General features: G+C 40.0%; 1 protein-coding gene across 1 annotated transcript in view; it reads left to right on the top strand.

Annotated features, from left to right (window-relative positions):
- RTF1 (RTF1 homolog, Paf1/RNA polymerase II complex component) overlaps nt 1-16,230 on the top strand; it is a 30,995-nt gene extending 14,765 nt beyond the window's left edge. Inside the window, exons 5-18 of the mRNA XM_065838860.2 lie at nt 213-327; nt 4,153-4,264; nt 5,091-5,226; nt 5,831-6,008; nt 6,916-6,998; nt 8,342-8,429; nt 8,519-8,626; nt 9,196-9,273; nt 10,371-10,492; nt 10,726-10,783; nt 11,353-11,430; nt 12,558-12,653; nt 12,945-13,056; nt 13,432-16,230. Coding sequence (XP_065694932.2) covers nt 213-327; nt 4,153-4,264; nt 5,091-5,226; nt 5,831-6,008; nt 6,916-6,998; nt 8,342-8,429; nt 8,519-8,626; nt 9,196-9,273; nt 10,371-10,492; nt 10,726-10,783; nt 11,353-11,430; nt 12,558-12,653; nt 12,945-13,056; nt 13,432-13,538 — 1,471 coding nt within the window. The 3' untranslated portion in view covers nt 13,539-16,230. The remainder of the gene's footprint in view (nt 1-212; nt 328-4,152; nt 4,265-5,090; nt 5,227-5,830; nt 6,009-6,915; nt 6,999-8,341; nt 8,430-8,518; nt 8,627-9,195; nt 9,274-10,370; nt 10,493-10,725; nt 10,784-11,352; nt 11,431-12,557; nt 12,654-12,944; nt 13,057-13,431) is intronic.
- Nucleotides 16,231-23,152: the final 6,922 nt, after the last annotated feature.

The raw sequence follows: 23,152 nt of genomic DNA on the forward strand, positions 1-23,152 counted from the left end.
CACTTTTCTGTACTTCACCTTATTTTCCTTGAAGAAGGTAGGGGATGGGAATAGGGGACAGGATAGCATTAGAGGGTTATCTGTCTGGGGCAAGCAGTGGATGTGCTTCTTACAGCCTACTAACAAGTTAAGCCAAGATAGCATATGAGGGGTACTTTGCTCACTCAGATGGAGAGCATTCTTTCATACATTGTTTCAATTTCTGCTACTAGATTTGAAATCAAGAAGAAACTAAAAACGGCAAAAAAGAAAGAAAAGAAAGAGAAAAAGAAAAAGCAAGAGGAAGAGCAGGAGAAGAAAAAACTCACACAGATCCAGGAATCCCAGGTAGGAAGTGGAACTCTCCTTAGTAACAAACCCTTTTCCCTTGGCAATAGGAGATAGGATGCTGCTTCTCTCTGCCGCTAATGTTTTTCCTTAATGTCAAACAGTGTGGTAAGCAGGTCAGAATTTAGTTCATTTATATGTTCAAGTTATCTTTAACCTTTCCAGTTAATTGAAAGAAATTAACACATTTGGCCTTCTGAGTGGTGCACTGGTAACTCCTTTTAATGAAAAATGCAAAGTTGCAGCTATATCTAGAGTTGCTGTGATAGTCCTCCCATAGGAGAACAGGAAAGCAACCTTATACAATTCCTTTAGCCAAACTTATGTCATTCAGTCTGAAACATTACATACGTGGTCTTTCTTGCAAGTGAAAGTTTGAAAGAGCGAGCCAGAAACTGCTCAGCTGTTGTCTTAATTATTTTGCATGCACATGCAATGGAAAGAATGCTTAGTTTCTGCTGGTGGGGGTGTGAATAAAAAGTGTGAATGCTAGGAGGAGCAGAAGCAGTACTATAGTTTTTTCCGCCTCCAGTAGAAAGAGGATAGTACCAGTTTTGGGGGTGAGGCCTCTGTAATTGAACTGTAGTTTCGAATCACAGGTTAGGGATTGGAAGGGACCTCGAAAGATCATCTAGTCCAATCCCCTTGCCAGAGCAGGAACACCTAGATGAGGTTACACAGGAAGGTGTCCAGGCGGGTTTTGAATGTCTCCAGAGTTGGAGACTCTGCAACCTCCCTGGGCAGCCTGTTCCAGTGTTCTGTTACCCTCACCGTGAAGAAGTTTATTCTCAAATTTAAGTGGAACCTCATGTGTTCCAGTTTGAGCCCATTACCCCTTGTCCTATCATTGGTTGTCACTGAGAAGAGCCTGGCTCCATCTTCGCAACACTCACCCTTTATATATTTGTAAACATTAATGAGGTCACCCCTCAGTCTCCTCTTCTCCAAGCTAAGGAGACCCAGCTCCCTCAGCCTTTCCTCATAAGGGAGATGCTCCACTCCCTTCATCATCTTCGTTGCCCTGCGCTGGACTCTCTCCAGCAGTTCCCTGTCCTTCCAGAACTGAGGGGCCCAGAACTGGACACAGTATTCCAGGTGTGGTCTCACCAGGGCGGAGTAGAGGGGAAGGAGAACCTCTCTCGATCTACTAACCACCCCCCTTCTAATACCCCCCAGGATGCTATTAGCCTTCTTGGCCACAAGGGCACAGTGCTGGCTCATGGTAACCCTGCTGTCCACCAGGACCCCCAGGTCCCTTTCCCCTACACTGCTCTCTAATAGGCCATTCCTCAACTTATACTGGAACTTGGCGTTGTTCCTGCCCAGATGTAAGACTCTACACTTTCCCTTGTTATATTTCATTAAATTTTTCCCCACCCGACTCTCCAGCCTGTCCAGGATGGCGGCACAGCCTTCTGGCGTGTCAGCCACTCTTCCCAGCTTGGAGTCATCAGCAAACTTGCTGACAGTGCAGTCTATTCCCTCATCCAAGTCGTTGATGAATATATTGAATAGTACTGGTCCCAGTACTGACCCTTGAGGCACTCCACTAGATACAGGCCTCCAACTGGACTCTGGCCCATTGACCACGACTCTCTGGCTTATTTCCTTCAGCCAGTTTGCAGTCCACCTCACTATGAGATCATCCGGACCAGCTTCCTCAGTTTAGCTGTGAGGATGCTGTGGGAGACTGTGTCAAATGCTTTACTGAAATCAAGGTACACCACATCTACCATCATCTCTCCGCCTCGTTATGTCTTCATAAAAGGCTATGAGGTTGATCAAGCTTGACTTCCCCTTGGTGAAGCCATGTTGACTGCCCCTAATGGCTCTCTTATCCTTGATATGCCGTGAGATGGCTAAGTCGTTCCATCACTTCCCAGGGATGGAGGTGAGGCTGACCCATCTGTAGTTACCTGGGTCCTTCTTCTTGCCTTTTTTGAAGACTGGAGTGACATTTGCTTTCCTCCAGTCCTCAGGCACCTCTCCGATTTTCCAAGACTCAGCAAAGATGATGGAGAGTGGTCCAGCAATGACCTCAGCCAGCTCCCTCAGCACCCGCGGGTGCATCCCATCCAGACCCATGGATCTATGGGTGTCCAGATTGCTTAATTGCTCCCTAACCCAGTCCTCATCAACTAAGGCAGACTCCTCCATTGTCCTGCCTTCCTCTGGGGCCTCAGGGGTACAGGGCTCCCCAGGACAACCTCCAGCAGAGTAGACAGAGACAAAGAAGGCATTCAGTAACTCTGCCTTCTCTGTATCTTCTGTCACCAGGGCACTCACCTCATTCGTCAGTGGGCCTACATTGCCTCTAGTGTTAGTTTTATCTGCCATGTATTTGAAAAAGCTCTTTCTGTTGTCCTTGACCCCTCTCGCCAGGTTTAATTCTAAGGAGGCCTTAGCTTTCCTAGTTGCCTCCTTAAACCCTCGGACAACAGCCTTATATTCTTCCCAAGTGGCCAGCCCCTACTTCCATGGTCTGTAAAATCTCTTCCCCTTGAGCTTACCCAGCAGTTCCCGGTTTAACCACACAGGTCTCCTGGCTCCCTTCCTTGACTTCCTGCGTGTTGGGATGCTCTGATCTTGAGCCTGGTAGAAGCAGTCCCTGAATACTAACCAACTGTCTTGGGCCCCTTTACCTTCAGGCAGCCTTGCCCATGGGATTTCCCCTATCAATTGCTTGAAAAGGTCAAAGTTTGACCTGCTGAAGTCCAGGGTTGCGATTCTGCTTGGTATTCTGTTCCTGCCACATGAGATCCTGAACTCCACCAATTTATGGTTGCTGCAACCAAGGCAGCACTCGACCTTTACTGCTTCAACCAGACCCTCATTGTTAGTGAGGATGAGGTCCAGCAGTGCTCCTCTCCTAGTTGTCTGTAGTTTCAAATGGTTAAGACCTTGCCCTTAACTGTTTATAGAGTCTGGGCAGATGGGCTTCCAGAATGGGATGGGATTCATCTTGCCTATTGTTTGCATTTGTCCCTTCTGTCTTTTTGCAATGGAGGAGAGCATCTCCAGCATGCAATTCACTCCTTGTTATCTTCCAGTGAAATAAATGTTTAACACCTAAATCTTATCTCCCAACCCCTCCCAACTCTGTGTGTATATGAACTTATATAGTCCACATGTAAAATAAATAATGTGTAGACTAATGTACATATATGTATATATAAAAGGATCTTATGTGGAGTTCTTTTACAGTGCCTTCTAGAAATTACTTCAGCTTACTTCAAGTGACTGTCTATTATGATTATTATAGAAGTTGCATTCTGTGCTACCTGATATTCCAGATAGACCTGAAATGTAAAATATCAGATGACTTAAAGCATTTAAGATTTGGAACTATATTGCAGACTTCACACTCAACTTTATTTTTACTTTAAGTATCTTTTAACATAACTTTTCTCTTTGCTAATGAATGAGAACAAGTGCCTTGTTTTGGCCTTGCAGAAGGAGAAGCAAATGAGAATAATATTGATGCGATTTGTCCTTGTTACTTAGTAGTTGCAGAATTACTTCAATTTTATTTCTCTAGTGCTTTTTTTAAGGAGGAGTTTTGAGACTAAAACTTGGTGGCAGAAATGTTGAGGTGTAAATATGTTCATTATTTTTGATATGAATTAGAAAAAATAAATATACTTCAGATTGATTTCCCTCTTCCTAGCCTCTGTAAAAATGAACTTGAAAAAAACTGTTTTGAAAATCAAGTTTGTTAGTAGTTTATATTTGAAAAGCTTTCAAAGTGCACAAGCAATCTTTGTTTAATGCATTCAGTTTATGGATTTCAGTTAAAGTTGAGGGTCTTTCTGTGCATGTTTTTAGGTCATGTCACATAACAAAGAGCGACGATCAAAGCGGGATGAGAAACTTGACAAGAAATCTCAGGCAATGGAGGAACTAAAAGCAGAAAGAGAGAAAAGGAAGAACAGAACAGGTATGAAAGCATGTTGCTATTGCTACAATATCTGAGGCATTAATACAGCTTTTGGAAAGTGCTACTTCCTGTTTGGAATCGATGCCACAACCCTACACCTTGGAGTGAATGAATTCCCTGTCTGTGTTTTCCTCAGTCCGTTGCCCAGTATGACCACCTGGGGTATTGTTTGGTACCACTGATGCTCTATTCCTTCCCCCTGCCTTCCCCAGAATGGTCTGAAAACAAAGCAAGCTTGGATTCCAGCCTGTTGAATGGCACTTAGTAATGTTTAGTTTGTGTATTTAATTGGTCAGTTAAATTATGTTCTTTAATCTCTGAACCATCCAAGCTGTATTTATTGTACTTGTGCTACCTTCTCTATATTTGCATGTTTCTTCATCATCTTGTCCATCTTGTCACAGATTTTCGATGCAACCCATTTTATTACTCTACTGGGTTCTGTTGAGCTGCTTTCCAAACATGAGATTTTCTTTTCACTTGCAAAATAACAATGAGTTATCTCATCATAATAGCTTTATCTTGTACATCCAGTTGTTATGCCCATCTTGTATTGCTTTGTGCAGTCAAGTTGGGAGACTGAAGATAAGTGTAACTGAGATTTAAGATCCTTTTAGATACTTGGATTTCTCTTTGAACATATACAATGGAGTTCTTAGCTTACTAGTGTTTTTTAACATGTGGCACTTTTATCCAGTGTAAAATTCACACCTGTGTGCCTCTTTTTATTTTTTTTTCCCAAACAATAAAGTTTCAGCTCTAAAAGGAAACTTCCATGAAAGATTTACAGCTTACTTTTCCTTATTCTCTCTCCTCCTTCCCACAGCTGAACTGCTTGCAAAAAAACAGCCATTAAAAACTAGTGAAGTATACTCTGATGATGAAGAGGAGGAGGAGGATGATAAGTCTAGTGAGAAAAGTGATCGCTCATCCAGATCCTCATCCTCTGATGAAGAGGAAGAGTAAGTAGTAAACATTGGACTATGATTACTTGTAAGTGTATGTTCAAAAACAGAGATCTACTTTATGTTGGCACATGCCATTTTAGAGGATTGTTTGGTTGTCGTTAAGTGTCTCTAAAGTTGTTTTGCCTCTGGGCACACTTACATTGCTCAAATTTGAGTACTTGGCTTTTATATCATGGTACATGGGGCTGATTTATCTTGGATGGTTTTGCAGCTTTAGTTCCCTGTTGTTACCTTTAGCCCCATTTACACAATTGTTCAGAGATTTGTTTAGTCCTACAGTTTAGCAACTGCAGCACCTTGGCATGTTAGCAGGGCAGAGGTATGTGCTGGCATATCTTAAAGCACTGGCCTACAAACTGCCTTGCTGTGTGAGTCTTTCTGCTTTTTTGGTAGCAGGGGCAGTGGGTCACAAGTCTGGGACTTTGCATTAAGCCTTTCTCATGAACACTTGATCTACAGTCAACTGGGCCATGATGAATCATTCCTTTTACTAGTAGTATAAATAGCCAGCACTCGTGCTGCACCTTGCTGAGAACCCCTTTTCTGGTGATTATATCTCTACATTTTTCTTTATTCCCTCTCATCTTTCCCAAATCAGGAAAGAAGAAATTCCCCCTAAATCCCAGCCAGTTTCCTTGCCTGAAGAACTGAACCGAGTACGGTTATCGCGACACAAGCTGGAACGCTGGTGTCATATGCCCTTCTTTGCCAAGACAGTCACTGGCTGCTTTGTCCGGATTGGCATTGGAAATCACAACAGCAAACCCGTTTATCGGGTGAGTTTAGTTCCAAGGGATCTAGTTCTTTTTATAGTGCTGTAGTGTAATATTTGCAGTTTAGCAATTCTTAAGTACCTGTGATTGTTTGAGTGATTAACATAAAAAGATTGCTTATATTTAGAAAAAGTAATTGCTAGCAAAGAAATGGAAGAGACTGGTTTAAAAATAAATAAATCTATGGGACCAGCTAGGTGAAGAAATATATTTAGTAAGAGAGCGGGAGCACTAACAAAGCGTGTTCTTCCAGCTTTGGTTCGTGCTCTCTTGTCTCATAATTTGTATTGCAAACTAGAGTTCAGGACTCTGCTTTGACCAAGTAAGGATGAGTAACATTCACTCCTTATTTCTGGGAATGTTCCCAAGTTATTGTGTGGTCTTTTTTTTTTTTTAGAGATTGTTTCTAGTACATCAGTGTACCTCAAAAGAGAAAGTGATTGAGAACACAGTTTTGTATTTCTGTTTCATTGCTGTAACTGCACAATCATAGGGTGCAATAATATTCTCTAAAATGCATTAAAAAGGTCCCCACAGGGGCTGTGTTTAGCGTGTGAGCAGCACTGGTATATTTCATTTGGGACGTAATGTTAACCCAAACCGATGTTAATTGAAAAGGAAATAGAAAAAGTAAGAAAGTGTATGCCATTTAGTCAGAAAGGTTGAACTGAGACAATAGAAAAACTGCATCAAGTGTTCAAATAATATAATTTGTCAGCTCAAAGGTGACGCATGAAGCAACTAATTCAGTACCTGATAATGTACACTGAAGAGTCTTGCTTTCCTTGATCTCTTTAGAATTGTTAGGTTAAGGTTCTTGATTTCTAGTCAAAAGTCTTGAATAGGCCAGATATATTCCAGGAACACAAAAAAAACCCTCTTGCATCCTTTCTCTTTCCTTTTGATGTAGGTTGCTGAGATAACTGGTGTGGTAGAGACTGCAAAGGTTTACCAGCTTGGTGGTACGCGGACAAACAAAGGATTACAGTTGCGGTAAGATACCACAGTAATTCTCATGAGTTTGTGAGTTGATGTCCTTTTCATAGCAAGTAAGGTAATGTGTGTGGTTTGGAGATGAGAGCTAAAAAGCAAACTGAGCCTGTCACATATTGCTGGAATGTTGAGGTTGAGTTTGGTATTGTTGGTTTTGTTTTGGTTTGTCTTTTTTGCCTCCTTGGGCATAATGGAAATTATTACAAAAATCTCATGCTGGGACTTCTGATTGTGTTGACATCTGAGAAATTCATTTGTGTTGGTAACTTGTAATTGTTTTTATATGCCTCTTGAGCTTTGCAATATTCTTTTAAATCTTTTCTCTGTTGTTGTTATAATCAGATGTTAGAAATATGTATCACCTTAAAGGCATACATGATTGGGTCTGGCATATGTGTTACAACATAAAATGGTACTTTGGAGGGAAGAAGCTGAATGTAGTATTGGATTTCTCAGTTCTTGCGGCCTTTGTAAGGGTCATGAGGTGAAGATTAACTGTTACAGTGCAAAACATCCTGGTGAAATAGGATAAGAATATATTAACTATTTGGAAGAAACAAGAAGACGTGGAGAATGCATGTGGGTGCAAGTGTGAAGTAAAAAAGAAGTCTTACCTGAATCAGTTGCGACATTCAATAACTTCTTAGGCTATTCGCACCATGGCAACTATTTTTAGTATTGTTTAGTAGCAGTATAGTAGTTTAGCTGGTAGTGTGAAAGGTAATGCTCTGCAGAAAGTGTTTAGGGATTTCTGACTTTGACTGGCCAACAAAATAAAAATTAGATTACGGTTGGCTCCAGCATTGTATAATTCAGTACTGCTTAAAAGTTACGTCTGCTGATCCAAGTGTGAAGGACCTTTGTGTTTCTGAAGATCACGCCATGGGTCACCAAATGGTTCGGTTTAGGTGTGAGAGAGGGTCACCAAAATAAAAATTAGATTACGGTTGGCTCCAGCATTGTATAATTCAGTACTGCTTAAAAGTTACGTCTGCTGATCCAAGTGTGAAGGACCTTTGTGTTTCTGAAGATCACGCCATGGGTCACCAAATGTTAGGTTTAGGTGTGAGAGAGGCCTGTTTCTGTTTCCTCCTGGGGGTTTTACAGCCACAGCTGAGTGACTATGTCCTGCAGACTCTGTCTAGTGTTCCTTTGCATTACTACTGATAGCTCTTGTAGGCACCTGAACTATAGCTGACCTGACTGAATTTAGGAATACAGATAGCCACAAGAGTAGCCATAAGTGTCTGATTTCGGGCTTCTTGAATCAGTTTACGCATGTAGATCCAAGACCACAACTCTGTACCATCAGAGAGTGATGTTGTTACACTTTCTTGTTGCAGGCATGGCAGTGATTCACGTGTGTTTCGTTTGGAGTTTGTCTCGAATCAGGAATTTACTGAAAGTGAGTTTATGAAGTGGAAGGAAGCGGTAAGTTCGCCAGACTTTAGTTTCTTCTTAGCAGCTTTCTGCCAAGGGTACTTTGAATGGAAGGTAACCTCTTTGTCTCTTGTGTTTAGATGTTCTCTGCTGGGATGCAGCTACCCACACTAGATGAGATAAACAAGAAGGAAGTGTCCATCAAAGAAGCCCTCAACTACAAGTTTAATGACCAGGACATTGAGGAGGTAAACTGTGTTGTAGCAAGGCCGTGGCAGTGCTTAAAGGTGACAAGAACTCGTGGAGTAGAGCACTTGCTGTTACAAAGCAAAATGATAATGTTATTTGCTTCTTAAGAAGAAAATAAAAGGCTCAAAACTGGATAGAGTAGCCTGGTGATCCAGCTGTTGCTTGGTGCTTAGTCCTGATTAACTTCATCCTTTGTGCCCCATGACCTCTTCTTGAACACGTGTTGCAGAGCTCTGAACTCCAAACCTGAGTAGGGTAACTTGGTTCTCAAGTTCCAAAAAGCTGACAGCATCATGATAGATGTATTATAGTTTCTGCGGTTTAATGCTTGCTTAATGCTGACCAAATGTGATTAGCATCAGATTTTTGTAGGTCGTAAGTGAGGGAAATGGAGCTGTAACTCATTACCAAGTCACAAATTTAAAAATGCAGCAGAGAAAGAGCATGAGTAAAATTCTGTGTAAGTAAGTACATTTCTTAGGTGATGTTGATTTGATGCTTCGAATGTCCAAGCATTGAAATCCAACATTTCATATCTGCATGTTCTTGTTTTCTTTGCATCTTACAGATTGTGAAAGAAAAGGAAAGGTTCAGAAAAGCACCTCCAAATTATGCTATGAAGAAAACTCAGCTGTTAAAGGAGAAGGTGAGAGATGAGATGATGCCTGCAAGCTTAATGCAGTCTTTGATTTTGAAGAAGTGGAGCTCAGCTGTATTTTGGCAGTAGTCAGCAGTAAGCTTGACTTTAACTATGCAGCTAAAAGGTGGATCTCGAGGTTCATTGCTGGGTTTAGAACAGTTAGAACCCAGTTAAAGCTGTTCCATTCTTTTTCTAAAGGCAACTGCCAACGATTATACCTATCGCTTTTTGTGTCCTTTAAACAAGAAGGTCTGAAGGTCTGAAGTTTTTCTGTTTTAGAAACCTTTTTTTTTTTTCCCCAGGGTACCCCATAATAGTGTTTGAAAGTTGATGTCCTATACTTTTTAAAATAGGGGGGAAAAAAGGTCAAACTGTCTTTTACTAAGGGGGTGACTGTATTGTCACTTTATGGCCAGTACTTACATTGAAAAGAATACGTTGCTGAAGGATTTACTTGCCACTGAACTGCTTTACGTGTAGACCTCCTGGAACAAATAGAGTTTACAGTGCTGAGAAGCCAAAGCTGAGAAGTCAAGTAAACAAGCAGTCTGAAGATAGGTGTAACATGTTTTTATTTGTGTAGTCCTTTTTCAAGACATTTTTGCTTCATATACAGTAAAAACAAAGAGGTTGCATTAATCTTTAGTTCTACATTATTTGGCTTAACTGTATTGTTTGGCCACATTTTACTAGGCATGAATATGTAAATTATTAGTTTTCCATTGCAGAAGGGTGCAGTTGCTTGTTGTTGTCACCAGGTGGCATAAGAAGCCACTGTTGTTGGCCTCGTGGTGTGGTAGGGAACTTCCGAACTCCCGGAAATAAGTGACAACTGACAGTTGCAGAAATAATATTTTTTTTTCCTGAGCTGGTAAATAGTAGTATTAAATTTAGTTTAAGGGTTTTCAAAGGTTTTCAGAGATCTTCAGAGTTTGCCTTGAGTTGTAAGCAGAGTTTAGCTCTTTGTTGTATTCCTTACTGTGCGGGGTTGCATATTTGCAGTGGGAAGAGGGTTATTTGGCTGATTCATGGGTTTGTCCCTCATTTTTCTGGCTGGCTCTGTGGTAGAGAGTAATGCCTAATGAGTTATTGTTTGGTTCAAGGCTATGGCTGAGGACTTGGGGGACCAAGACAAGGCCAAACAGATTCAAGATCAGCTTAATGAACTTGAAGAGAGAGCAGAGGCCCTGGATCGTCAACGAACAAAAAACATTTCTGCAATCAGGTAAGAAGCAGATATTGGGAATTTTCTTTCTTAAATAGTATCAATCAAAATATACAAAGAAGAGAAACCAATGCAGTAGTGAATTAACGGCAAGGTTTTCTCTCTTCTTTCCTGTACAATATATTGATGAAATGTGTATCATGATGGCTTTGTTAGTGTTGTGTGGGGACTGATAAGTGACAGTCACTCTCTTTTTCTTTCCCTCACCCCCATTTTTTTTTTTCTTTCTGCAGTTACATCAACCAGAGAAATAGAGAATGGAATATCGTTGAGTCTGAAAAGGCTCTTGTGGTAAATTGTGCTGAAGTAATACTTCTGTACCAGTAGAGATGAAATGATACAAAAGGGGATAATTGCATGGTGAAATTATTCCATTTTCTTAATGATCTGCAAAATCTTTCATACAGGCAAATTACATTATTTTAAAGCAGATTGCTTTATCCTTTTGATCAACTTGATTATCAGCAGAGTACTGACTGTAATAGTGACTTAGTGCATTTTGTATGGGAAAGAAATTGGAAAGGAGACTTCAGAGAATGAAATAGTAAAAGAAATACTTGATTCTCTGCAGTAACACTTCTATTAAGGAAATGTTAAGCTTGTTAACAAATGGTTAAGCCTTAACTCTCCTGAGAGTTGTGCACCTATTTTCTGTGTTCTATTCAATAAGGACAGTTTTGCCTTGTGAGGCATAAGACTGTGGGTGTGCAAAAATCTTTTTTTGTGTAATGCTGTTGCTGGTTTTCCTCTGGTCTCGATATTATATATAGCCGAATGCTTGCATGGATGAGGTGCTGTGGGAGGATTTCCAAGGGTATGAGTAGCTAACTCTGGCAAACCATGTGCTTTTTCTTCTTCAGGCTGAAAGTCACAGCATGAAAAACCAACAAATGGACCCCTTTACTAGGCGACAGTGCAAGCCCACAATAGTGTCTAATGTGAGTGTAATACTGAAGTTCGGTTGAGGCAATTTACAGAGAAACAGCAACCAATGTAATTCAAGAGTAGGAAGAAAAATGTTTGTATTCATTCCCAACTGTGCCATTTGCTATTAGCACTCCAGGTGCCAGGGTGAGATGTAGTTGAGTGAGATCCTGGTCTCACTATCCCAAGAGAAGGAAAAAGCAGTATTTTTTTTAGTGCCAAGTGTGAAGGACATACATGATGTGGGTATGTACTGTGGTTTAGACTTCTGTAGTGAATTCTTCTATGTAGAATTACTCAGATTTAGTTAGCTCTGGGAAGACAGTTTGCTTTAGATGCGAGTTTCAGTTCTATTTAGTTGCAACTTTCCTGAAAGATCTCTGGAAGGGGAGACCAGATATTTTGGGCTTGTGATGGATAGTTTAATGCAAACTTCCCATGATACTGTGGCAAAAGCTGCTACTGCCATACCTAGCTGTATAAATGATGATAGCAAGGTGATCAGCTCCTACTTCTAGGCAATCTGGCTTGTTCTAGAGTAGTATATAGTTCTGGTATCTAAAAAACCCTTGTCAGGTTGGCTCTCATCCATCTCCACAAACTGGCAAGGATATACAAAAAGAACTTTATTGCAGGGCTTGGATTAAATAATTATTTCTGACATAATTATTAGAAAATAATCATAACTGAGTGGCTTAATTATGGTAAACAGCTGTGATGTAAAGAAAATAGTCTCCTAAAGATTTTTTTTCTCTAGTAGAGTGTTTCAGCCAGTACTGTAAGCTGAAAGCAAGTACATCTAACAGTAGTGTTAAGACTAGCCATGGGAGCAAACCATATAATCAAGAAATGTATTTCTCATTTTCTCAGAGAGAGACTTTCTGAAGGATAACTTTTAGTCTGTAACTTTCAGGTGTATTACACAGGTATCAGGACGATTTCAGTTGTCTCTGAGATACTGAAGGCTGGGATAACCAATATACAGCTTCTTCTGGTTTTAGATTCATGGATACGAGGACTGGTTTAACAAAACAGCAGTATAGTTTTTGCTAATTTAAATACAGTGTGTACGTGTGTATATATATATATGTGTGTGTGTGTGTATATAATATTTATTTATTTATTTATTTCCCCTCTGCAGTCCAGAGATCCTGCTGTCCAAGCTGCCATCCTTGCCCAGCTAAATGCAAAATATGGGTCTGGTGTATTACCAGATGCTCCAAAGGACATGAGCAAGGCAAGTTTCCATTTCTGTCTCTGTTATATTCCTCCCATTGTCACTCTCTTGCTCTAGAAGCTTATGACTAATAGTAGAAGTGCCTACTTCAGTTAAAGGAATAGGTATCCTGTAGAGCATTATCGTAGAAAAAAACAGTTTTTTTTTTTCTTGGGGAGATAAAATTAAGTGTCTCTAGCAGTGTGAAAGCTAAATTAAGTATGTTTGTGACAGAAGTGAGAAAAAAGCATTTTTATCTGCGTTTATCTGGACAGATAAAGATTGGAGATTTACCTGTAGTTTTTATTTCAGGGTCAAGGGAAGGATAAAGATGTGAACTCTAAATCAGCCAGTGACCTCTCAGAAGATCTTTTCAAAGTGCATGACTTTGATGTAAAAATTGATCTTCAGGTACCCAGTTCAGGTAAGTGTTCCAGCTGAGTTTGGGGATGTGATTGTCCAGCTCATTATGATATAGCTCACTTCTTTCAGAGTAGTTCTTTCAAAAGCATTGGTGGGCTTTTGAAAATGGGAGCAAGGAATTCCTGTTTGTAGTTTTCTTAACCAACGTGAGTATACTTATTGGCAGAAACCTGGATTAACGAACAGAGTCAAAATTACACGTGTTTTATCTATGAAGATAAGCTACCAGGTACTGCCTGTATTAACTGAAGTCCTAACCTGATGTATACTGGAGAAGCCAAATGTGATTTTGTGGTGAAGCTGTCAGTAAAAGCAACAAGTAAAAATCTGTAGTTTTCATGTGTTTCAGTCCTCACTCTTTTCTTATCCCCAACAGAATCTAAGGCACTGGCCATCACTTCCAAGGCTCCACCAGCAAAAGATGGTGCCCCTCGGCGATCATTGAACTTGGAGGACTACAAAAAGAGGCGGGGGCTTATTTGAGCGTACCCACTCTGCTGCTTCTGATCCTGCATGCTCCATGATGATGTCCTACCTTTTCTTCCTCCCTTTTCAGTTCTCCCTTCTGGGTTGGAGCAGCAATGGAGCTGGGAAGAGACTCTAAAACTGCCAGTCATCTGTAACATAAACCATTCAACTATTTACTGTATAGACCTCCCTTCTTGCCCTTTCTTCCTGCCCCTCTCACAAATGTGGATCTGTGCTATTTGGGGTTTTCCCATTTCTTTTAGTTTGAGTTTTGTTTTTATTTTGTTGATGCAGCTCGTTGGTCCACTCTGTGTTCAGTATTAGCCTGAGGTCTGGATTTCCATAGGAACCTCTTGGTGGTTGCAGAATCAGCACTTGGTGATCTCCCCTTACACACCACCGCAGGCACAGTGATTGGCACAAGACCTTTGTGGCTGGAAGGTCATCTGCACTTTCTTCCTCTTCTTCTTACTCCTTCATCCTAGCTTTGGAGAAGGGAATCTTCAAAAACTGGCTTAGGTTCAAAGTGTAAATTTTTTTGGGAGGGTTGTGTGACTTTTTTTCAGGTGTTTTTTATCATTTTTAAGCTGCAGTACTATTTGTATCCGTCTGTCACAGTTCTTACGGCTGTTATGAATTTCTACCAGCTGTACTTGAGCATCTGAAGTTGCAAGAAAGAAACTCATTAAATGTGATTCTTCTTACTAAAACGGCTTGGCTGATATAGCTGTTTAACTTCACGTTCCCTTTTTTACTTACTCTTAACTAATGAGAGAGAGGTACACAGCTCTTGATGTGAGATTTGTCATCTGTGGCACATCCGGAGTCTCCAGCTGTCACTGGGTGGAATAGCTTTTTCTGGAATGGCCTTGGGCTGCTCATTGGTTGGGCTTTGATTTCTTCTCCAAGCCTCCAGTATTATATGTTTGTTAAGTCGTCATGTCTTCACTGGGCTCCAGCTCACTTCATTTCTTGCTTTGTGAACCATTTAAACAGGGCTTCTGTAAAGAATTTTTTTTAAAAATCACTTTGTGTGGAAGGGGAAGGACACAGTAAGGACATAGTAGAAAGGTCAGTGGGTGATGTACAAGAGATGGCTGATGCACATTTTTCATATATAAGCTGGTACAAGCAGAGTGCAAAACTAGCACAAGAATTGTTTGGCTTTATGGAATATTTGACTGGACACAAGTTGACAGCTAAATTATCACTCAGGTGTTAAAAAAAATCAAAGTGTAAATATAAGTGACATTAAACAAAGAACTTTTCCAAACAAGATACAACTGAACATATGGAGCTAAGAACTAAATTAAAAGAGAATTGGAAGTCTGAAAGGTTAAAGGCCCTCGTTCAGGTAAGCCTGCAAGCACGTGTGTGTTCCTATTCAGGCCAGTACGTACATAATAACTTAAGCACTGAACTGGATAGGAATGTTTCTGGGGGACCCTGAAGGGGGAAAATGCTGATGCTCTTCTTGTGTCAGAGCATTACTGTTTTTCTGAAATCATACACTGGTTATGTTTAAACCTGTGCTTGATACGGTCTTGTTGGATTCTTAATGGAACTTTAATCTAGTTCTTATTTAACTTTCTCTTCCTTTTTTAACAGTAGCTTTAAAGAAACATCATGTAATTGTGTGCAGATTGATACTATGAACTGTGTATAAAAAAAAATCAACCTATGAAGCATCTCTTAATTATCGTGTAAACAAATAATTAGGAATCTTTGATACTTATTTACGGAATAGCCCATAGTTCTAGGACACATGTAGGTTATTCTGTAAATACATAATCGTTGACTGCTTTATTTGATGGCCTATTTTACCAGCTACTCTGGAGTTGAAGTAGGCTCTCACATCTATGTACTTTTAACTTTTTAAGGGCAGCTTTATGGAATCCACCATGATAACTTCGTAGGAGACGTCGTGATTCACTTGTAGATATGCATTTGATATGATTTTGGTTTTTTTCAACAGCTTCAATGATGTTACAGATTTGTAATTAAAAAAATTAAACTTATTTTGCAATAGCCAGTTTTCAAAATAATCACTCTCCAATGCTTTATAGAAATAATAGCAAAATCAAGCAATTCAGGATCTGTTTTTTCCACGGAAATGCCTCAGAGCTCTGAGGCTCAGTGACAAGTGGTCTCTAAAGGTAAAGTTAACTCAAATTCAGTATTTTTTAATATGCTTGCCCTTAATGTATTGGGTTTAGGTAACTTCTAAATTTGGTAACACAAGAATAGTCTGTAGTACAGCCAAAACATTGACAAGACCTGTACAGTGTTGCCAGTAACTTTTAGTGGAGATAACCGAAAGAGAGGAAATGCAGTGAGCTTAGAATGCAGATCTGAATGATTGGACTATGCCCTAGTTATCTGCAACTATGAAACTGCCACTTACCCTCTCAAAGTCTCTGGATTCTGCTGAAATACACTTTTTTTTAAGAGAGGCAACAATCAGTAAATTACCATGCAGACCTCTTATATTGAGAATAGTACGTCAAGAAAGTACTCTTGAATAGTTACAGAACTGTGTATGAAAGCTGTAATCTTTTTTCCTTTAAGTGCATGTAAAGGTGAGTGACTACACCTCCCGCTTGTCAGAGAGGGGGAGATTTGTTTGCTTTGTTCCATTGGTGTCCTAGCATAGTTCATCACAATTGTACAGCCTTCTATAAATAAACTTGGTTTGTTGGTTTAATAAGGTTGATTGTTTATCCCTTGATCTGAGGTGCTAAGGGCTTCCTGTCTGGAATTCTGTTTTCTGAAATTGACACTTCATTTATCAATCTGGATGATTTTATTTTAAATGCTAATACTGTAAAATAATTAATGAAAAGTAAGCCCCCTCTTTTGCAAGAGCAGCTGTTGACTTATGATCATTCTCTAACAACTGGAGTTACTCCGTATCACTGTCTCTATAGATTTATCACTGAACAAGCTGGAAGACTTGGTCTGTTATGCTGCAGAGTGAAGAGCTGTAACTGAGATTTGATTAGCAAAGTGTTCCTTTGCTGCACTTCGAACAGGAAAATATGTTTTGAGTTTTCCACCTCCTTATGATCCTTTATAAATGCATATGTTTTTAAGCTGCTGTGCCAGGTCATATATTTTCAAAGAATCTTTGGGACGAAGAGTCTTGAGAGGATGGGTTAACAGTTTTTAGCTGGCTTTGGGAAGGATAGTGAACCAAAGGAAAAATGCTATGTCTCAAAGGAAAAGGAATAAACCAGCTGTGAAGAAAGTGCTTCACAGCTGCTTCGTTCCTAGCAGATGTGGAAACAAAAGGTGAGACTGGAAATGAGGAGTCTGCACAAATGCTTCACAATGCTGGGGAATAAAAAGGCACACGGATGTCATCTCAAATATGGGTTTGGGCAGCTTTGTTTATCCCCCCATCTTAGCTAGAAGTTAATTAAGCTTCCCCAGACCACTATAAGGTTTGAATTTGAGGGTTCTTAATTGTGAGGAAAAAATGCTGTAAATTTGATAGTTAAACTACTGATACATATACAGTCTTAATACCTTCAGCACAGTAACTTACTCTTTTAGAGGGAGATACTTAAGTAGCTAAATAAATGAGTGAATTTTCTTTTTTTATTTTTAGCTGACATGGTTAAGCATTCACTGGTTCTACCTTACCACCACCATCAAACACTTGAGATTTTAGCCCCTCCCTATTCAGCAGCTGAAGGAATATTGTATGAGCTATTTCTTTAGTCTCATACCATGTGGAGTTATCTGGGTAAAAAAAAGGGCAAGCTATGTTTTTTTTTTTTTTCTGCCTTATCAGTTGGACTGCAGAGTAGCAAACATGAAGAGACTTGTGGTAACATCTTAAAACTTTTCCAGCTGTTTGGAAAGCCAGCCATTAGATATTCCCTTGGGATTCTTTATGCCTTGACATCTATCTAGATGTTAAAGGCTCCTTTTGGCCCAGCTGTGTCAGGCTGTGACAAGTAGGTCTCCCTCCTGTGCCAGCCTTTGTACACTTTGACTGTTTTTCTTTAGTATTTCTCCTTTCAGCTGAGAAGCAGCAGTACCCAGTTGAAAGTATGAGCAGTTAAAGTAGGAGCTTCCCTAGAGTAGCTAATAAATTGCAATTACCTGTGAGCAATGTAAGACAGGGTGAGTACTACTAGTACTTACGATGGTATTTCTGGCATTTTGTGTTAGACCACGTGCGGAATACTGTGTTCAGCTTTTGGGTTCCCCAATTCAAGGCAGATTTCAACCACCCTGAGCAAGTTTAGTGGAGGCCACTGAAATGCTCAGGGGCTGGGGCTTGTTCAGCTGGGAGAAGGTGATGGTGTAGCACCATAATACCATTTGCTGTTGTTGGTAGCAGGCCATGAGCTTAATACTGCATCTGCAAGGCCTCAGGAATGAGGAGTACCAGGCTTCCTTTTCTGGACTTTTCTTGACCTGCCTGTATCCTTAGTTTACTTAGCTACAACAAGGGTTTCTCTAACTGGCCAGATGCCTGTGGTTGATTTATTTTACTTCTGTTTATCTCTCTGTGGTGCAACCATAGCTTTACACATGTAAGAGCAACAAGCAACTGTTTTATGTAGAATGAGATATTTATGACCAAAACAATGACATGGTGGAGAGAAAGGCAGGCATAGATATGACAACAGAGACCTTTAGAAGTGGAAACAACAGATGTAGCATAGAGAAGTACATATGGATGATGGGACTGGAGACCCTATAATCATATATTGGTGAGTGGTTGCTCACCAGTGGTCAAGTATGTGTGTGGTGGTGGGGGAGGATGTTTGTTGTTTATTTGGTTGAGGTTTCGTTGTTGTTACTTTTTTTTTTTTTTTTGGTAAAAAAAAGGCAGAACCAGAACTGAGCAAAACTCTGCTGTCGACCAATGAGAAAAGAGAAAGATGCAAAAGCATGTTAGCTAACATAAAAAGAACCGTAAGTGGATCCTAGAGGGACGAGGAAGCAAGCGGCAGCATATTCCTCCCAACAAAGGACTCCAGATGCTGACAGCTTTGCATTATCCTTTCCAGCAGTCTGGAGCTATTGACCTTGAGACCCAGAGGTGCAACAGAAGGGTGAAAATAACCCTTAGGAAAGGGATAGAAATGGAGAAATGTGTGTTATGATTTTAACTGTATTACTGCAACTACTGCTGTATAAAAGTTCTCTAACCGCATTATTAGTCTTTCTTTTCCTGTAATAATTAGATATAGCTTAACCTAATTCAAGGATTGCTATTACATTTTCCATATGCTAACAATAAATTCTTTACTTTTACGTTATGCTTCCTCTTTGCCTGTAAACAATATCTTCAGTGTAGCAGAGGAGCCGATAGCAGCCATCCAGTAAATGTGGAGAAGTTGTCAGGAAAGCAGTCTGCTTTTTGCGGTTGTGTGTGGTGGGAGGATGAGAGACAATAGCATAATTGCAAACTAGAGGTTCTGATTAAGGATAGTGAAATTCCTCTGTGAGGCCAGTGAATCAGTGGAACAGACTGCCTGGAGGTTGTGCTGCTTGTGTTTGGGAGGTTTTCAGCCTTCAGCAATGTGGCCTTGCAGCTGACCCTGCTGGCTCGGGAGGTTAATCTTTGGCACCTCCTGAGGTCCCTTTTGATCTAAATTATTCTATGAACCTATTTACAGTAAATTCTAAATGAAACCCAAGTTTACTTTGCTGTAACTTGACTGCTTCATAGTCAAGCTTTTTGAAGACAATGAATAGGAGTTACCCAGGCTGCCAAACACAGCACTTAGCTATTTGCAAATGAGGATTATAGGCTTTTGATTTAGTTGCAGTCTGTCTTTAAATATACAGGCCATTAATTTATATCTCTTTTTAATTTATATCTTTGAATTGAATGGAAAACGTAAAGACTAGTTCTGTCACCGTAGCCCACTGCTGGGGGGAGAGTGGCTCTCCTGAGGAAGAACCTGGAATTTAACAACTTGTTCTTCTGAAATTCTCAGCATCCTGCGTCGCAGTAGTCTCTTGGTGACAAAGGGTATTTTCTGTAGAGCAAATAACTAATCTGAGTGTGATTAGGTTGAGTAGAACATATTTGGGGTAGGATGTATTCTTTATCATTGACTTTGCACTTGATCTTCAGTATTGAAACATGAAAGGAATAATTTGAAATGGAAAAAGGACTGTTTTCTCTCTAGAAGTGCTCACACTTAGTGTCAAAAAGTGAGCTGAATGCTTTAAGAGACTTAATACCTTCATGTAGTATCAAGAAAGACAGTGAAATTTCCTTTCTTAAAGAGTAGTAGTTATGGAGACGTTTTCTTTGTGGTTGCTTTTTGGTGGGGTTACTTGGTTGGTTAGTTTTTCCTCCTTCTCAAGCTGAAAAAAAAAAAGTTGACTGACTTTCCTTATATCCTGACAATAGCTGGTGTCTTTCTAATTCCTTAAAGCTAACTGCAGACTGTCTGCTCTACTAAACCTATTTATTTGCCATTCTGAGCTTCTGTTTTTCCACACATTTGTGACAACAGAAGTAACACTGAGCCCTAATGAGGGTGAGAAAGAGTGGTCATAGTCTGGAAGATACTGAGAACCTCTGGTCTCTGAGGATGAACGCTGTACAATCTTCAAGGCATAATACATGCTGCTTTCTGCTAGCAAGCCTTCCACCTGTGCCAAATGTGGTGCCTGGTTTGGGTGAACCATGTTATTTTCACCCATGTTGTAGGAAACCATCAGGCAGTAAATAGTTTTCTGAAATTGCTTTTAAGGAACACTAGAATTTTTATATAGGTTAATTGGGGAATCAGTGGTTACTCATACAAACACTTGCAAGCAACATCTCTGACTTAATTGCATGTGCATAAATTATCATGGGTCCTGCACAAGTTTGTTTGGTTTTAGTAAATATATAAAATTTTGCTATATGTGAGCTATGTTTTTGAATACAGTTCTGGAGAAATTACAGTAGGTCAGTGCAGAAACCTATGACCTCAAAAAAGGAGAGGGGGTAGAAAGCCATTGGAAAAAAAACTTCCTGAAAGTCTCAGTCCTAAATCTCACGTTAATGCTCAAGTAAAATATACTATATTTCCTCAGTCTTCAGGTTTTTGGTTTGTTAGTAAACCTCTGTCAGATTGTTCTGCAGAAAATACAAGGGTGGATTGGGTAATAAATTACACTGCAGGTGATTAACTGTCAAGTTATTCAAGCCTATTTTAGATAAGATTCATAAATACAGCTTAATGCTAAATAATGTACATGGAAGCAAAGAATACAGGTTGTTTTCTGTCTTGAGTTTATATACGTGCAATGACCAAAATTCATGAAGTCTTTTGGGAGTCTGGATTTGTGATTAAGGGGGTTGGAGGAAAGGGCAGCACTGGTTAGAAGTGGGGAGTGAGCTGCCTTTGTCAACAGCAGGAACAAGATCACCGCGACGTTTATCACTGCACCTGCTGCAGGAAGGAAACTCAAAAGATCTTCTCTAAGAGCAGGGAGGGGGAAATCTCCAGAGCAGTAAAACATGCCGCTAAATCAAACAGATACAATTTTATTTGAAATCCATGATGACTTTGACCTTGTGCTTTATGAAGGACAATTCTCAAATTGTTTGCTCTCACTGGTGACTATCATCAAATCTGCAATTGGGGCACAGGAGTATTTGCATTGAGTGCAACAGCCCAAGCAGTGGCTACTTCATCCCTCCCTGTAGTTCTTTCTGGTGCTGTGTTTGCCAACACCTAACACGCTTCCATTTTTTTTTTTTTTAAGGTGAAATTGCTGTGTCAGAGATCAGCTCCTGAAATCAGATGTGTGGCTATGAGTTTTTAGGTGAGGAAGCCGCCTGAACGCCAGTGGCTCAGCAACAGATGTGCAGACATTTTCTGAGGTGGCAGTTCTAGTGCACCCTCTGCTGCCTACCTATACCTGCAATTTCTCGTCTTACTCAAGCAACAATTGAATCTTTTAATGGTGACAGAACAAAATTTTTGCATGTATCCCAATGTGTTGTAGAAAATTACTATGCAAAATTGCATCTTCTCCCAAGAGTGGCCCTAATGCCAGTGGTTTTCCTGGCTGCAGTTATTAACAGCACAAACTCAAGTTCAACAGTTGGTTTGATACTGTATGCTGCTTTGATTTGGGGGGAAAAAATGACCGATATGACTAGAAAAGCAGATTGTACACAGCATAAACACCAAAAAGGACAAAGGCAAATTTTTGTTTCATACTTTGCTCTTGAAGACTTACTAGTCATGAAAAAGTGAGAGCAGCTATTCTTCAAGTAATGAAGCTCTCGCCTCAGAAGTAGTATAACAGAGTAGGGAACCAAGCTGCTTTTCTACTATTAAGGTAAACTTGAAATGCTATCTTCCTCTGAAAAAATCTAGATGAATTTCAGATACAAAGCAGTCATTTTCAATTTTGAATCAGGATTATTTGATTGTTAACTGCTTGGGTTTTTTTTCATTTCCATTGCAAACTTCCGCAGTGTTTTCCCAAATTATCAAAGACAGGATGTTGAAGATAGTAATGTATGATGGCAAAATCTGAAATTAAAAGTAAGCTGAGAACAATTTTAGCATTTTGTAACATTTTTAGCTCTGCTCCTAGTAAAGGATCTACTGTGAAGGGTTCAGCCATTTAGCTTAGCAAGCAAAGTCTGGGAGTGGAAATGAACTATTTTAACTGTGTGGGATCTGTGTGGGTCTTCAACAAAAACTTTCATCCTCAGCTAAAATCCCTTTATGGCTTAGCATGGAAGAGTTCTTAATATTACAGAATGCTGGGTTTCCTGTCATTGAGTGGCCTGTTTTAAGACCCACAATCTATTCACAGCAGCTAGTGCTCTTCCAGAGGTAGATAAGAGTACTGAGGAGGGGGAAAGTATGTTAATAAATTGTATCTTGAAACACTTTAGGGATGAGTGCCCAGAAGCCTGAAAACATACAATCCCAAATGTTATGTAATGGTGCAATGGATGGGAAGACTCTGTGGGGGCACTGGGAATTGGACAGAATCCTCATGAAAAATATTTTAACTTGCAGGTGACCTGAATTGCAAAGTCACAGGGCAGGACTGTTCCCATGGCGATTATTTTGTCTTATTTACTGAAAGCTAAGACCGAGGCCTTTGTAGACTGGCAAACACTAATGTTTTGAATGGTGGGCAGAGACAGCCTGGTTAATTGCTCTGGTCTTTCTCTCTTCACAAAGTGATGCATAATGGCATCCACTGTAATCCACCATAAAGTGAGTCACCACTCATGACAAGTTTTTTGATACCTGCTTACTAGCCGTAAGTCATGAATGTAATGTTAGAGACTATTTAAATTCTGAAGGCTGCTTGCTACCTCTCTGTTTTCCTGTGTTCCTGCTCATTAACTTCCACCTTGAAGTAAATTCATTTAATCACAGCTTGCATATTTATATGGTATATGAGTTCCCTTTGCTGAAGTCCCTTTTGAAAAGGATCAGTGATACTATAATAACTTATGTTGGAGGTGGAAACCAGGTCCTTCCCATTCGTTCATAAAAGGTTTTAAGATATCCCATTTTCCAGGCTCTCTTTACACATATTAGGTCTCAGTTACCCTGGTACTTCAAAGAACAGTGTTATTTTTGGCCTGATTTCTTGGGGATGGTAGCAGATGGCCACAGCAGAAC

The sequence above is a fragment of the Patagioenas fasciata genome, chromosome 5 (assembly GCF_037038585.1).
Source record: "Patagioenas fasciata isolate bPatFas1 chromosome 5, bPatFas1.hap1, whole genome shotgun sequence".
Classification (NCBI taxonomy): Eukaryota; Metazoa; Chordata; class Aves; order Columbiformes; family Columbidae; genus Patagioenas; species Patagioenas fasciata.